This window comes from Typopeltis vanoorti, chromosome 8, assembly GCF_054136105.1.
Source record: "Typopeltis vanoorti isolate ZY-2024b chromosome 8, IOZ_Tvanoo_1.0, whole genome shotgun sequence".
Classification (NCBI taxonomy): Eukaryota; Metazoa; Arthropoda; class Arachnida; order Uropygi; family Thelyphonidae; genus Typopeltis; species Typopeltis vanoorti.
Genome location: NC_143556.1, coordinates 97,399,878 through 97,417,124, shown reverse-complemented (window position 1 = coordinate 97,417,124; position 17,247 = coordinate 97,399,878). Strand labels below are relative to the sequence as shown.

Here is a 17,247-nt window from a genome sequence, read left to right as displayed (position 1 = left end):
TATCACAGTGAATATCACAGGAGTCTGCCATTGATGTCATCAGTTTATTTCATGTGCTTATGAAGAGAAAAACATAACAAAGCATAGTAGATGTATATAGTATGCATACATTTTTGTGTGTGCTTCCCACCAACGAAAGTTTATTATAAACCTAGAGTACATTTTGTACTGTGGGTGGACTAAGGCTTTTTTTTTTGTCATTTTTATAAATTTTATATATATTTTTGTAATTTTTACATAGTCCAGAAACCCTGCTCTAGAAACCACATGGAACTTTTTCAAGATAAACATGCATAGCTGTCATTGTTTAACCTGAATAATTCATCATTATTTCAGGAATTTAGGTCCAGTGCTCTGTTCCAGTCTCTTTCTGTCTTTTCCTTGGTTGTCTGTGACTTCTATATCCTCCAACTAGATGGTATCAGAGTATTTTTTCTAGGTAGTCTTGAACTGTCCATTCTTTCGATATGTTCAATCCACTTCTTTTGGTATTCATATACTTTGTCCAATACTAAGTCTGTTTTTAGTTCTTGATGTATTTCTGTGCTGCTTCTTTTGTCCTGGAGAGTTTCTCCAGTTTCTAATTTTTTTTTCCCTTCTGTGGTTTTTGTGGTCCATAATTTATTTCCAAACAGCATAGAAGGTATTGCCAAAACTTTATAAACTCTTATTCTTGTGTTTTTGAATTTGGTTAGGTTGGAAAATATTATTGATCATTCCTGTTATCTTTAGAAATTGTGAAATGTTGATGTCAGTATCAGCACCTTTTGTGTATGATACACTACATCCAAGGTATTTGAAGCAGTTAATTTGTTCTAAAATTTTTTATTTTTTTTAATTTCGATTTATTTCAATTAAGTCTACCATTGGATACTTGCCGTTTGCAACCTGAATAATTAATATAAAAATATAGTTTGACCATGAAATAGATCTTTTAATATTAGTATGCATTATGTAATTAGTACTAGTATATCCACATATACTAGTATTAATTACACACATTTAAACGAAACAAAAAGAAGTTGGGAGTTGCTTGGTGTTGTACCACCTTATCTCAGTCCTGAAGATATTTTCAGGCGCAAACTTTGTTTGCTTACACTTGGATAAAAGATTAAACTAAATTTATTATAGTCTAACCAAGTGCAAGAACAAAATAAACTTCGAACATCTTTCTCTAAATCCAGAGTAATTCAATAATAAGGTGGTACACCTGTTGGCAACTCGTATAGGTAAATATGACCTCTCCTATTGCTTCTGCCTTAGTGTCTCCACGTTTGGGTCTGCCTCCCATTGACGAGACCTCAATAAAGGTCTGGGTAGTGGCCCTTCCGTTAATGCATAGCAGTTTACATGTCTGCAAGGAGATGTGCTTTGCATTATGGGAGATACTGAGACAAGGAGTGATGAGAGCTTGGTCCACCTTTGCTCGGAGTCGCCTGGTGTTGTACCACCTTACCTTAGTCCTGAAGATATTTTCAGGCGCAAACTTTGTTTGCTTACATTTGGATAAAAGATTAAACTAAATTTATTATAGAAACAAAAAGAAATACTTCCAAAGTCATCAGTACTAAAATACGGAATGATTATTACAGACCCTGTTATTTGAAACAGTATGTGCCTTTGGCATATTGTTCCTGATCTTGAAACCAGCTATTTAATTTGTGGGGAGAAAAAAAATCTCTGACTCAAATGACTGATAACCATATGAGAAAACAAAGTGGAGACAGAGTTATGAAAGGGATCCCACATTTTTGGCATCCACCTGTTTGAACCTTTTTTTTTTGTTGTTGTTTTCTTTGCTTTATTTGTAATGTCCACTATTGAATGAGAACTCCATACATTTAAAAGATTATTTGGTGATATTTTTTTTTATTGCTTTTAGCTTCCATGTCATCCTTGGATGATGTCATCTTGAATGATTTTATTTGTAAATGAAAGTTGAACAGTATTTTATTTTCTATATAATAATCCATTAGTTAACATTGAACAACTTAATGATTATTTTACTTCCAGAGTTTCAATTAAATCTGCCAGTGGATACTTGCCGTTTACAACAGCTGTTTGGTAGTTTTGCCAAAGATGGACACCCAATGGCAAAATTTATGTGGGGTTTGTATGAATATATATTTATCCTTATCATATAATTTCGTTGAGATATTTTATAGAATAAAGTTAAATGAAAAAGTTTTATATATATTGCAAGTCAATATAATGATATATTATTTATAAGTTGTATTTGTGATAATTGTGTTGATTTCACTGTTTTATAACTATGTTTTATCATTAATTTAGTTTTTTATTGTCATATTTGAATTTAGTATTTTGTAAGTAGTTAAAAAATTATGTTTTTAATTAATGAAATAAAGAGCCAGAAGGATTCACTTCGGCAATGTTAAAATTATTTAAATTAAGGGGATATTTAATCCCACATTATTTCAAAGCCAAATAAGAAAACTCTAAGATAGAAATCAAAGAGTTTCATGCCAAATATAGCAAACTATAAAAGTTCGGCAAGTCCAAGTGTGAGCAAACACCTGGATGGTACAATACCGGGCAACTCGTTGTAAAGGTGGATAAAGCTAGGATCGGTATTCTTAGTATTTGCCCTAATGTAAAACTCATCCCGTAGGAGATGTATGTTGTTTTACATTAAGGGAGATAGGTCACTACCCAGACCAGTTTCAACCTTTATTGAGGTCTCATCAGTGAATCGGTAAACCAAATAATACCAAGATTATAGTTATAATAGCTTTCATAATTTACAGTACAAGTTGTCAAAAAGGTGCACAGATAAATTAATGAAATAAAGAGCCAAAAGACTTCACTTTGGCGATGTTAAAATTATTTAAATTAAGGGGATATTTAATCCCACATTATTTCAAAGCCAAATTAGAAAACTCTAAGATAGAAATCAAAGAGTTTCATGCCAAATATAGTAAACTATAAAAGTTTGGTGACTCCAAGCATGAGCAAACACCTTGGTAGTACAAATAAGTCCGGGTAAATTAATTAATTTGGATCAGTGGAAGTCAAACAGCGAGCCGAGTGAATACGATTATAAGCAAAGTGTAAAAACTCAATTGTAGCTTAAATATTAAATATTCCAAAGCATATTACATCGATTTTTTACTTGGGTTAAGTCCCATGTGAATATTTAAAAAAAAATAAACTTTGTTTGTCTCAGTATAGTTTATATTAGATGTTTTTGTAAATGACTCTTTTGAAGCTAACTGTATATACTTCTTTAATAAGAATATGTTAGAGTGTTAAAAACAAAGGCAATGTTTTTGTCGCTGCAGCTGTACATGCGGCATTAGAAAGATTGTTATTGAAACTTGTATGTATGAGAAAGGCTTGCAGGCTCTAAGTGTAAACATCTCCAAAGTCAGTCAGAAAGAGTTCAAACAACTTTCTGATGGTCGGCAACTTACAATCAAAAGAAAGCAGAGGAGAACAAAAGGCGTGCCGAATTTGAAACTTAAGATGAAAGACTCATACTGATTCTTTGGGGATTGCCAAACTTCATGCGAGGTCTCAGAGGAATCCTAATAAAAAGGGACTGAAGCAAGCAGAAGGGGGTCCTGGTTCCAGAATTGCTGTCAGAGAGGAGGCCACCTGGTCCAGAGTCGCCGTCAGAGAGACTGCCCGGATCCACGTTGCTTGAGAGAGGAGTTTCCAGCTTTCAGAAAGGAGCTTCTCAGTTCAAGACATCACTAGAGAGAGACTACTTCTAGGCCACAGACAAGGTTTCAAATTGCCAGAAGGAAAAGTTCCAATTGCCGGAGAAAAATTTCCAGGCCAGGTTGATGTCAGACATTGCGTTTTCATTACAATTTGATGAATCAAACAACTTCACTGATATTGCTCAGTTAATGGTATTTATACATATGGTATTTCAAGATTATTCAAGTAAAGAAGAACTTTTGAAAATTATACCATTATTGGGAAGGACTAGGGGAGAAGGCATTTTTTTGCCATTTGATGAATTTGTGAAACAACACATACTTCTGCTTTTTAAACTTGTGTCTGTTACTACTGATGGTGCTCCTGTAATGATAGGTAATAAATCAGGCGTCATTTCATTATGTAAAAACTATGACAAATATCCAGATTTTTTAACATACCACTGTATTATTCACCAACAAGTACTGTGTAGTAAAAGATTAAACACAAAAGATGTTTTGGATATTACATTTAAAATTGTAAATTCTGTTCGAGGAAAAGCCCTGCAACAGTGGTTATTTAAATTACAGGTAGATGATGATAAGGAACTTCTGTTGTACAATAATGTTCGCTGGCTCAGCAGAAGTCAATTTTTAGAAAGATTTCTTGTATTAATTAATGATATAAAAATTTTCTTGATGAAAAAGAAGATATTTATCCACAATTGAGTGATAAAAGATGGTTGTTACACTTATCATTTTTAGTAGATTTCTGTACGAAATTAAGCAATTTAAATTTAGAGTTACAAGGTAGAGATAAAAATTTAATTGACATGTTAAGTTCAATAAAAACTTTCCAACAATACTTACTTTTATTAAAGCAAAATATAAATGACTGTGAATTTAGACATCTCCCATATTTATTAAAATTTTTTGAACAAAATCAAGAAATGCTTTGCTATGATTTAAAAGAATTTATTCGTGAAATAGAATTAGTTGAGGAAGAAATAAATTCAAGATTTAAAGATTTTAATAAAACTGAAATGATTGTATCTTTTATGAATAATCCATTTCAAGAAAACTTGAACATCACAGAAATTTCAAATAAAATTAGTGGGCTGTTTGATATAAACCAAGCTGAAGTAGAACTTGAGATAATAAACATTCATAATAGTTTACATTTAAAATCAATAAACAATGAAGTCATTAAAAGTCATGAAGTTGTATTAAAATAATTAGAAGCGATAAATAAATTTTTAAATACACAGATAAAGTGTTTAGTTTCGTATTTTTTTTTTTAGTTTATTTGTGCGTAATCAGATATCAGGTTGGGGGGAATGTGATCTATATTAGAGAGTAGATCGCAGAATAACTTATTATAGAAAAGTAGCTTGCGTAGTAAAAAAGGTTGAACACCTCTGTCCTAGGAGATATGTTGTTTTTCATTAAGGCAGACTACCTATGAATTAGGTAGTCTCCCTTAATGTCTAGGTAGTGACTATGAAATAAGTCACTACCCAGACCAATTTCAACCTTTATTGAGGTCTCATCAGTGAGTAGGTAGACCAAATAATACCAAGATTATAGTGATCATAGCTTTAATACCTTACAGCTTTAATACTTTACTATAGTTTAATTAATACTATAGCTTTAATACTTTACCATACTATACTATAATCTTGGTATTATTTGGTCTACCTACTCACTGATGAGACCTCAATAAAGGTTGAAACTGGTCTGGGTAGTGCCCTATCTCCCTTAATGTAAAACAACATACATCTCCTAGGGCAGTGTTTCTCAAAGTGTGGTACGCAGACCCCCGGGGGTCCATGAAAGGTCTTCAGGGAGTCCGTGGCAATTTTCGGCTATGCATCATTAACGCATGGAATAAAATTTAAGTTTGAGATCATAAAACATTCCTATTGTATCACTGAATAAGGTACAGAGACATCTGCAGGCTGTGTAATATGTTTCTCAACAAATAGTGCAATTAGAGACAACTGGGTAAAAACGAAACTAATGAATCGCACGACCCCTCCCACATAAAATGCTGTATAGTAGACAATCAAAACCATATGGTGCACCGGCAACATATGGTTTTGTTTGAGTGAACGTGTTAAAACTAAGAAATATATATAGTGAATGTGTTTCAGATATTATATAAGGAATTCGGTTGAAGAGAATTAGCATTTCAACTGAACTGTCGGCTTTCTTTTGTCAATTAGTAGTGCGATCTTTTGTTAATACCGCACCAATCATATGGACGTCTTTATAGCTGCTTTATCTCTACTGGCCTACCATTGCTGTCTATTTCAAGTTCTGCTTTCACTAGCCATTTGTTGAAGGACTGTTCGTTAAATACGGTAATTTTTTTTAGATTTCAAATTCTTAAATATGGATCACTGGTTAAAGACTGGATTTTTAAAATGCGCAAAAGAGAGGAACATAGTAGATACAAGTAGCTGTCAGCAACAAGAAAATGTTGATATTGTATCTGAATCAAGTGAAATTGAAAAGTGTGTGTCGTCTGACATCTCTAAAGAACCAACTAGGAAGAAGATGAGAAAACTTCGTAAGTACGATATAAATTATTTGAAATGTGGATTTTCATGGATGGGAAATGAAGAGGAACCTATTCCATTATGTGTAATTTGCGGTGAAACTTTAAAAAAATGAAAGCACGAAACCATGTAAGTTAAATTACCATTTTGAATCGAAACATAATGAACGCAAAGACAAACCTGTCGAATTTTTTCAAAATAAACTAAAAAATTTAAAAGAATCTCAAAAAGTGATGTCGATCGTGTCAGGAGTGAAAACATGAAGGCCTTAGAAGCTTCATATCGTATGTCGCTATTAATAGCAAAAAGTGGTGCAGGCGGAAACAATTGGTGAAACTTTGGTCAAGCCTGCAGCAAAAATAATAGCAGAAATTATGATCGGAGATAATGCAAAAAGATCTTTTGATAGGATTTGTCTTTCAAATAGTACCGTTCATCGAAGAATCACTGAAATGGCTGAAAATATAAAACAAACATTGTTATCCGATATACATAAGAGTCGTTATTATGCGTTGCAGGTAGAATACAGAATGAATTTCCTGAATTAACAGATAAAGCTCTAAGGTTCATTTTTCTATTTCCAAGTTCATATCTGTGCGAAGTTGGATTTTCAGCCCTTGTAGATATTAAGACGAAGAAGAGGAATCGCATTATAGATGTCGAACTGCATCTGAGATTGAAATTAACAACTATAGAGCCAAATTTTGCTGAAATTTTATCTCACCATAAGTAATTTCACTCCTCTCACTGATGATAAATTATTTCAAGTAAGTAAAACTTTATAGTATCTTTATAAAGTTTGTTCTATTAAAAATAAATCATATATTTTGTTTATGAACATATAAATTCAAATAAAATAGATATTTAATTTTTTAATATTTTAAATTAATTTATTAATTTTAATTAATTTATTCGTTTTTGAATTAATTAATTAGGGGTACTTGATAATAATGAAAATTTAAGAAGGGGTCCGTGGATATCTGAAGTTTGAGAAACACCGTCCTAGGGGATGAGTTTTACATTAGGGCAAATACTAAGAATAGCAATCCTAGCTTTATCCACCTTTACAACGAGTTGCCCAGTATTGTACCACCCAGGTGTTTGCTCACGCTTGGACTCGCCGAACTTTTATAGTTTGCTATATTCAGCATGAAACTCTTTGATTTCTATTTTAGAGTTTTCTTATTCGGATTTGAAATAATGTGGGATTAAATATTCCCTTAATTTAAATAATGTTTTTAATTATTCACAAAAAAACATTAAATCTATATTCTGAAGAATTTTTTTTTTTTGCTTAAAAGCTAGTTGTGCTTAATTTACTCTGACAGGCATTTAGATAATCTTGCCTTGCTAAAAGTCATGTAGAGTTTGATTGTTTGTGAATAAATGTACTTGACTACTTATAGTACATATACATCCCCCCCTTTCTCTGAGAAAGGGTGGGGTGATGTACATGTACATTCTCTGACATTGCTTAGAAAAAGAGGGTGACCATTGATTTTGTTATTCAGGAGTGTCACAAACATTGTTATTACTGAAAATGAACAGATTCATATTATTATAAAATGAATTACTACAACAAGATCTCTCTTTAATGTGAGTCGTCTGAAAAGTTCTCGGCCTCAGCCATAAATGGCAACACTATCGGCAAGATTTTTTTTTTTTTCTAAGTTAATACTTCTGTCATAAGCATCAATGTGAAATTGCAAGTCATTCTATCAAGTAGGTTTTTTATACAGCTGTCGGAAGCCAAAATGTTGTGTGTATCCCTTGAAATGGATAAAATTGAGTATTGTGCAGTTATAAAATTCTTTATAAAAGAAGTTTAATGGCAAAAGAAATTCATTTGAAGTTCATAAAAGTTTATGAGCAGTCTTCTCCTTCGTTTTTGACAATTAAGAAATGGGATGCTGAGTTTAAACGTGGCCGTACTAGCCTTGAAGATGATCCATGTGAAGGATGTCCAAAAAGTGTAACTACACCAGAAATCATTGATCAGTGCACGATATTGTATTGGATGACCGGCGAGTCAAAGTAAGTGAAATTGCTGAGACTATAGGTATTTCAAAAGAACATAGGATATATTTTGCATGAAGAATTGCAAATGAAAAAGCTTTGCTCAAGATGGGTGCTGTGCAGATCAAAAACGCACTTGCATGAAAATCTCTGAACAGTGCTTGGAGCATTTTAACAAGAATAAAACTGATTTTGTGTGTCAATTTATTACTGTTGATTAGACTTGGATTCACCAGTACACACCAGAGTCCAAAAAGCAGTCAAAAGCCAGTTGTTCAGTGCCAGAGAACACAAATTCGGTTCCATCAGCAGGGAACATCATTGCATCGGTGTTTTGGGATGCTAAAGGCATTTTGTTTATTAATTATCTTGAAAAGGGTAAATCAATAACTGGGGAACATTATTCTGATCTTTTAACCAGACTAGACAAAAAAATTTGTGAGAAAAGACCGGGTTTGCAGAAGAAAAAAATCATCTTTCATCAGGACAATGCACCTGCCCACAAAGGTGTTTTGGCAATGGGAAAATTAAGGGATCTGTACTATGAATTGTTGGAACATTCACCCTATTCCCCAGATTTGGCTTCCTCGTATTCAAAACTAAAACTCTTCCTCGCTGGTCAGCATTTTTCTTCAAATCAAGAGGTGATTGCAGCTGTAGAGGGGTATTTTGCAGATCTTACTGAGAACCACTATAAGAATGGGATAATGGTGTTGGAGTATTGCTGAAATAAATGTATTAGTCTTAAGGGAGATTATGTTGAAAAATAAAAATAATTTTGAAATTATAAATTAGTTTTTTTCATTGTTAGGCAGAGAACTTTTCAGACCACCCTCGTATATAGGTAGGATTTTGCTAGAAGAAACTGTTTAGGCTAGTGATCTTGGAGCGTTAGTAGGTAGGAAGTAGAAGTTCAGTGGCTATGTAGAAAAGATTGCAAATACAAATCAAAAGATAATTGTCATACTGAAACGAGCTTTAACATCTAAACGTAAGAATGTCATTTTGCCTCTTTACGATAAGATCTCACTTGGACTATTGTGCGCAGGTCTGGTCTGCTGGTTTCCATTGTGATTCTGTTATAGTATAGAGAGTACAAAGGAGTGTGTTAAAAATGATTTCAGGATTGTGAATTTTATATGAAAGATCATTTATATATGTGCTGCTTTAGCTCATTTGGTAATGACAATGCCTTCTGGCTAGAAATACTTGCATTCATGTCATGTCTAAGGTGCAGAGAACCTCTATAATGACTTTTCATCTGGAGGCAAATTAATTAGTCTCATGCAGGATTTTCCTTCTGTAAACTTGGATTTCTCATCCTGGAAGACAGATTGTTTAGAGAAGATGCATTGTTAATGGATAGAAGTATACTAGAAATTAAAGAATGGATAACTTCTGTTAAATAACTTCAATAATAGAATTTTTGCCAATGCATTTGCAAATACTAAGTCATCTTTAGTATAAATAATATCATTAAATTTATTGATTTTGTTATTCCTTCTGGATATCTTACCATTCAAAAATAAATTGTACCAACAAATTGAAGGTATGTCAATTGAAAATCCTCTTTCACCCACATAGTGAAGCTATAACAAAGAATGTTAATCCTATTTACAGAGCTGATTTATGTGCCAGAATGCCACTTTGTAGGTGGTTACAAAATAAAATTACAGTTAAAGCCAAAATTAAAATTAAGTTATATGAAATAAAAATTAGATTTAGTTAATGAATTGAATGACACATCATTATATTAAAACAGAAAAAAAGTGGGAGAAGAGTGGGGATTGTACTCTTTCTTGCCATTTACGAGGATGAGAATCTTCCAAATCTTTGCAATTGAGAGGCACTCATTCTGATGTGATACAGTGGAGAGTAAGTATGGAAGTAAAAAGCAAAAGTGGGAGTAGCAGTAATGCTACATAACTAATATCTGTTAAAATATAAAAAAAGGTAACTATATAATAAAAAGAATCATATGTGATTAAAGCTGAAAAAGGACATAATAGATTTCATGGGTGTTTATGGTCCTGAAGAGGAGAAACAAGGAACAGAAATAAATGCGTTTTATAAAGAATTACAAGAAACTCTAGATAAACTAAAGAAATGATCATTATAGTCAAAGATATAACTTCACCATTGGAAATCCAATTTAATACTAGGCATATGTCAAAGATTTAATGAACCAGTGCAAAATGAAAATGGGATTGAATTATTACAATTCTGTACAGACAGTAAATTGAAAATAACTCATACATAAAGCATCACATAAAATAATATGGAGGAAATATCTTAGGAAATTTATCCACCATAGAGTATATAATAACAAATAGAAACATTAGATCTGAAGAAATAAATTATATTAAAGTTTTTGCATCAGCTAATATAGAAACTGTGCATTACTTATTGGAAAATTATAATTTTGGAAAAAAAAATGCAAAAAAGTGACATACAGATCATTAAGATAGTAGAAAAGAAGTTTAGGATAGAACTGTTACAGAAAATAAATAACAATATATCAATGAAGAATAAAATAACAGTGTAACAAAAACAGTTTTAATGAAAACAAAGAAAATCAAAGCTGGGAAATCTTTAAAAAAATGTTAAATAAGTAGTGTTATGAATTCTTAGGAAAGAGAACAGTTAGAAATAAAAGGAAGGGATGGACTCCTTGGTGTCCAGAGGAAGTTAAACTATTATCACCAAAGGAAAAAAAATAAGCCTTTTTATCATATCTACAAGATAAATATAATGAAGAAATTAAAATATGGAAAATTACACAAGGTTGAAAATCTGAGAAATAAATTGAGAATTTTGGGTTAACTGTTCAAAACAGCTTGAATATGACTTATTGCACACAGAAGTAAATATAGAGATGTTTTACTAATACATCTCCAATACATCAACAATATGTAGATGTATTAGGAACCAAGGAACTGAATTAAATAAAAATTTAACAAAAATTCTTGTAAGAACACTTTAATAAATTATATGAAAATGGAGAAAAATAACTTTACCGAAAGCTTGAAACACGAAGAAGACTTAGAAATACATCACAACAAGTAGAAAATATTTTAATAGAAAATTAGAAAAAACAGCCAGAATAGAAAAAAATGCAGAATTAGTTGTTAAAATATGGAGGAAGAAAAATATTTCACTTTACTATTAGTGGTTTCTACAAGATAAATACCAGATGAATGGGGGGAGAAAAACACCACAGTGCCTATTTTTTAAAAAAGGAAAAAAAAACAGATCTGAATAATTAAAAGAAATAATCACTTAGCAACCACATTGGAAATATGTACAAAACTTAGATATGAATCTGATATTAAATACGAACAACAAGGATTTCGATCTGGAAGATCTTGCAGAGACACAATGTTCGCAATGAAGTAATAGTAAAATCAATAGAATATAACATTCCAGTTTTTATGTGTTTTATAGATCTACATATAGTGTTCAATAGTATAAAATTACAGTGTATTTTAAATATAATAATGAAATGAAAAGAAAAATAAAAAAACTTATCACAGAGATTTATAGATAATGTGTAATAAGGTATTGCAATAATGAAACAAAAGAAAGGAATAAGACAGTGATTAATTCACTTCTTATTCACAATTTTAATGGTGAAATAATAACAGAATTAAAAGTTGAGAAGTTGAATGGAATAAAAATTGATAATTAAATCTAACCTGCTATGCAGATGATGTAGTAATGGTAGTATACACACAGGATAACTTACAAAAAAGAATTATTTCATTTCCAACATATTTGTCAAAAATATAATATGGAAATATCAATAGAAAAAAACAACAACTCATGATTACTAGTCAGTCAGGTGTAATGTAGAATTAAACAGAAGAGTAATCAAACAAGTGAGGAATTTTAAATATTTAGGAAGAATAGCAGAAAATGAATTATAACAGCAAGTACTAAAATCAAATAAGATTTGTGGATGTTTAAGCTTAACAGTATGTTAAAAAAAAATATTGCAATTAGGACAAGTATATATAAAAATATAAGGTCAGTTTTAACTTACACATCTGAAACAAGAGCTGGAACAGTTAAGATCAGATTTGAGGGGGGGGGGGGTGGAGTATTCAGTTTGCTGATGATGGAAAACTGGGGGGGGGGGGCAATAGTTGATCATCATCATGTGTCATCTCCTGTCCAGGAGGTTGACTACCATGGTGTGACTCATCATTGACTATGGGTGTAAGTAATGTGTAATGTCGTGAGAATCCTGTCTCTTCCACATTGTTGCAAGTATTTATGACTGTAGATTGTGTGTGTTCTGAGGGACGAAAAATCCAAGTTTCTTGGTGAAAAAACCCTCCATCTCCGTATGAGAACGGCTAACTCACCTTTAGTCAAAAGAGACCAGATAATGGTTTCCCATGTCATGGATGGGAATTGAACCCAGGTCTTTTCGACTAAAGGACTTTGTTTATGCTGACTGAGCTACGGAGGCTTCAATAGTTGACAAAGGTGATGTAATCTCTCAGCTCTTCTTTCCACTCCATTGGAAAATGGAGTGGAAAGAAGGTAAGTTCCATTACATAAACATGGTTCAAGTATTGGAAAAGTTGGTTAAAAGTAAAATTCAGGAAAGGGTGGATAGGGTATGATACTTTAAATTGGGGCAGCATGGCTTTATAAAAGGGAGGTCCTGCCTCAGTAATTTATTTACATTTTATTATAACGTGACAGCAGAGTTGGATAAAGGAAATAGCTACACTATGATACTGCTGAACTTTCCATGTGGTAATCTGTCAAATGCCTTAGCAAAATTATTATATAAGTTGGAGCAAATGGGAATGATATGAGGCTGGTGGCATGGGTGGGGTGGGGGATGATTGACATCAGATGGCAGAGTGGAATCAAGATAAATGAGGGTGATTAGTAGAGTGTCCTAGAACCACTACTCTTTAATTTTGACATTAATGATATAGACGTTTGAGAGGGTGGGGGAATATTCAGTTGTTTTCTGATGATGCAAAACTGCAGAGGAGAGCAGTTGATAAAGGTGATATAGATATTTTGCAGGATGACTTAAATAAATTGACAGTGTGGGAAAAAGACCATGATTGTCAGTTTAATGCTGTAAAATGTAAGGTAATGCACTTTGGGATGAAAAGGATACATACCCTGTATCATATTGATGAGGCTAGGAATCTGGGAGTGATGGTCAATAGATATCTGAAATTCAGAGGACATATTGTAAGAGTTAGCAGAATAGCTCAGAGGATTACTTGGATGTTGAAGAACACATTGACATTAATGATAGGGAAGTTATAATCCCTCTTTATAAGGCTATGATTTGGCTACTTGTTGATTATTGTGCACAGATTTGGTCGCCTGAGTTTCTAGGGGACTTGGAGTGGAGAGGATTCAGAAACCAGTGACCAAGCTGACGACAGGTCTTTGGAATGTTCCCTATGAGGATAGATTAAAGGCATGTGGGTTGCAGAGTTTAGTTGACAGGTGAAGGAGGATATGGTAGAAACTTAATAAGTTACTAAAGGGAAAAACAAGGGGTTATGCTTGGAATTTGTCTAAGAGTTTGGTTAGTAAGGGTGTATGGACCAGGTTCTTTACTTGGAGAGTATTGAATGAGTGGAATGGATTGCGAGAGGTGGTTGTGAGTACCCAAATGGAGAATAAGTTTATATAGATGTGTGATAGGTATTGTATTTTTTATTTTTTACTAAATAATTTAAGGAAATTACAACGTCAACTAGGATATACATTAAAATAAATTTTAATATACTTCAATATTTCGGCAACGTCACATTACCATTTTCAAGAAACTTAAGAACAAGACACGCGCACATAGGCACAACAAACAGTAAGTGAGGAAGAAGCAGGAAGCTATTATTCTCCTAAAGTCCTGATGGTGCCCCCTAGTGGGCAATGTTGGTATTCTTAGGCAATTGGGCTGAAAGTATTCTGATGTAGGTTTCCCAAATTTGAGGCAGTCTCATGCAGCCAAATTTGTTGAGGTTTGGATTGTTTCTTAGGGCTGAAGCTGATTCCATGAAAAGGCTTTCATATTTGTATTTACTACGGTGTATTATCGTGGCTTTCTTCCACCATATTCTATGGCAGGTATCCAGCGCATGGTCAGCAAGACCAGAGTGGCTGTATTGGTGAAACTGGATGTAGTCCTTGTGTTCTGAAGTTCTTGTTCTTGTCTTGTTCTTAAGTTTCTTGAAAAATGGCAATGTGACGTTGTCGAAATATTGAAGTATATTAAAATTTATTTTAATGTATATCCTAGTTGACGTAATTTCCTTAAATTATTTAGTAAAAAATGTATAACCAACGTCTAAGCCTTTTCATGGGAAAGGTATTGTAATGAGTCTTTTGATTTCATGGAGTACTCATAAATAATAATAATAATGAAATAGTTAATTGAAATAATGTAATAGTAAACACTAGTACAGAAATATAAATATAAACAATTAGTAAAAATCGAAGAAAAAAAGAAAAAGTCTGCTTTACAAATGAATGGATAGCAAACAGGATAAATCAGTGGCAAAAGCATGTTGATAGAATGTAAAAAAAGAATAATTTGATGAATCAAAAAATGGAAACCAAGTACTAAAATACCAATCAGAAGACTATGAAAGGATGAATAAAAGTCAGTGAACATTAGATGATCTTCTAACACAATGATCTGTTAGAAGCTTCACGTACCAGGAGAGAAGAACATCACATAAGATTTAACTGTAAAAAGATATTATGATTTCATAATTCCAATCAGCTTTTCTTTTTGATTGCACTGATTTTACAGTTGATGCTTTTTTTATTGATAATGTACACAAGTGGTAGCAGAACCTATAGCACATCAGTGCCATAACTTAGATAGCAAAAATGAAAGAAAGCCTATAGATAATGGATAAGATATAGAAAACTAAATCAGTGAATGTCGAAACAAAGTTGAGAGTAATTGAAACATGCATATTTATGAGCACTCTTTATAGATGCATGTTTCCATTACTGTCAGCTTTGTTTTGACATTCATTGATTTAGTTTTCCATATCTTATCTATTATCTGTAGGCTTATTTTCATTTTTCCTATCTAAGTTATGGCACTGATGTGCTATAGGTTTTGCTACCTCTTGTGCGGTATCGATAAAAAAAAAACAAAAAAAAACATTAACTGTAAAATCAGTGGATAATGAGCAGAAACTTTGCAGGGCAAAACTGGCATTTGAAAGAATATTATTATTATTATTTTTATCTCGGGCAACTCCAAGGAGTCGACAGACTCGTCGAGGGAGGCCCTAACATCATGTCAAGAGCAACTATTCGACATTCACACAGTATCTATCATACCTTGCCTTGAACTCATTCACAGTCACAGCACCCACAACCGACTCTGGCAACTTATTCCACTCATCCACCACTCTCCAAGTAAAAAACCTAGTTCTAACACCCCTGCTAACCACACTCTTGCCCAGTTTCCATGTATGGCCCCTCGTCCTCCCACCACCAATCCTATTCTCAAAAATATCTTCTGGATTAATCCTATAGAAACCCTTCAGTAATTTGAATGTCTCAATCATATCACCCCTTTTCTGCCTATCAACCAATTTTTGTAACCCACAAATCTTCAAACTGTTCTCATAAGGTTCATTCCACAGACCTGCTATCATCTTGGTCACTCGTCTCTGGATCCTCTCCACCTCCTCCCCATCAAGAAGAAACCCTGGCAACCATATCTGGGCACAGTAGTCTAGATGGGGTCTTATCAAAGCTCTATATAGAGGAACAATAACTTGTTTGTCTCTGCTTGTTAAAGTATTTTTCAGCAACCAAGTGATTTGATGAGCTGTTTTGGCCACTTTTGCAATGTGCCCCTAAACTTCAACTCCCTATCCACCAATACTCCCAAATCCTTGGCCTCATCAATCTCCTGGAGTACGGGTCCACCAATGTGATATACTGCTGCTAATCTTTTCACTCCAAAATGCATAACCTTACACTTTGCCACATTAAATTGACATCCATTTTCCCTAGTCCAGTCCTCCAAACTATCCAAATCATCCTGCAAAGTTTTGACATCCTTTGCACTCACAATTGCTCTACTCAGCTTTGCATCATCAGCAAACAAGTGAACACTTCCTCTCAGACCCTTTCCTATATCGTTAATGAACAAATTGAAAAGTAGTGGTCCAAGAACAGAACCCTGCGGCACACCACTAGTCACAAGCCATCTTTTGGACTCCACTCCTGAATAAACCACTCTCTGGTATCTCTCCATCAACCACCCTCCTATCCATCTCACCAAACCTATATCCATCTCCATCTGCTCCAGTTTACTGATTAGAGTAACATGTGGTATCCTGTCAAAGGCCTTGCAAGGTCCAGTAGAATCACTGTAAACCCATTACCCTTATCCAGTTCAGCTGTCACCGTGTTATAAAATGTGAGCAAGTTACTGAGGCATGATCTACCCTTCACAAAACCATGTTGTTCCCCCATACAGTATCCCATTTTCATCTATCCAGTCCTGTATTCTTCTCTTGACTAAATTCTCCAAGATCTTGACAACGATGCTTGATATGCTAATCGGTTGGTTTACAACATCAGTCTTGGAACCTTCTTTTTGTAGTGGAACTATTTTACCCTCTTTCCACCCCCTTGGGACTATCCCATACAGAGACTCAAATTAAACAAAATGGTCAAGGGTACTTACAATTCTTTAGATGCTTCTCATACGACACGAGCTGGTATACCATCCAATCCCACAGATGTATTGACATTGAGGTTTTGCAATAGACTACTCACCTCCACTTCATTGACCACAATTCCCGTATAATCTATTGGTTCATTCATTTTTGCACTGTCACCACCTGGAAGATATATTCTTGCAAAATATTCACTCAGTAATTCAACTATATCAGCTGAGTTGGCTATCTCCCTACCATCGGCATTCTTTAAAATCATTCTACCATATACATTTTTTCTTTTACTTGCAACATATCGAAAAAACTGTT

At 33.4% G+C, this 17,247-nt stretch overlaps 1 protein-coding gene across 2 annotated transcripts in view; it reads left to right on the top strand.

Moving 5' to 3' along the window:
- LOC150104209 (nardilysin-like) overlaps window positions 1–17,247 on the top strand; it is a 561,456-nt gene that overhangs the window by 81,779 nt on the left and 462,430 nt on the right. For both annotated transcript variants that reach the window (XM_090396835.1, XM_090396833.1), the window contains exon 6: window positions 2,014–2,109. In XM_090396835.1, the coding sequence (XP_090252961.1) occupies window positions 2,014–2,109 (96 nt within the window). The remainder of the gene's footprint in view (window positions 1–2,013; window positions 2,110–17,247) is intronic.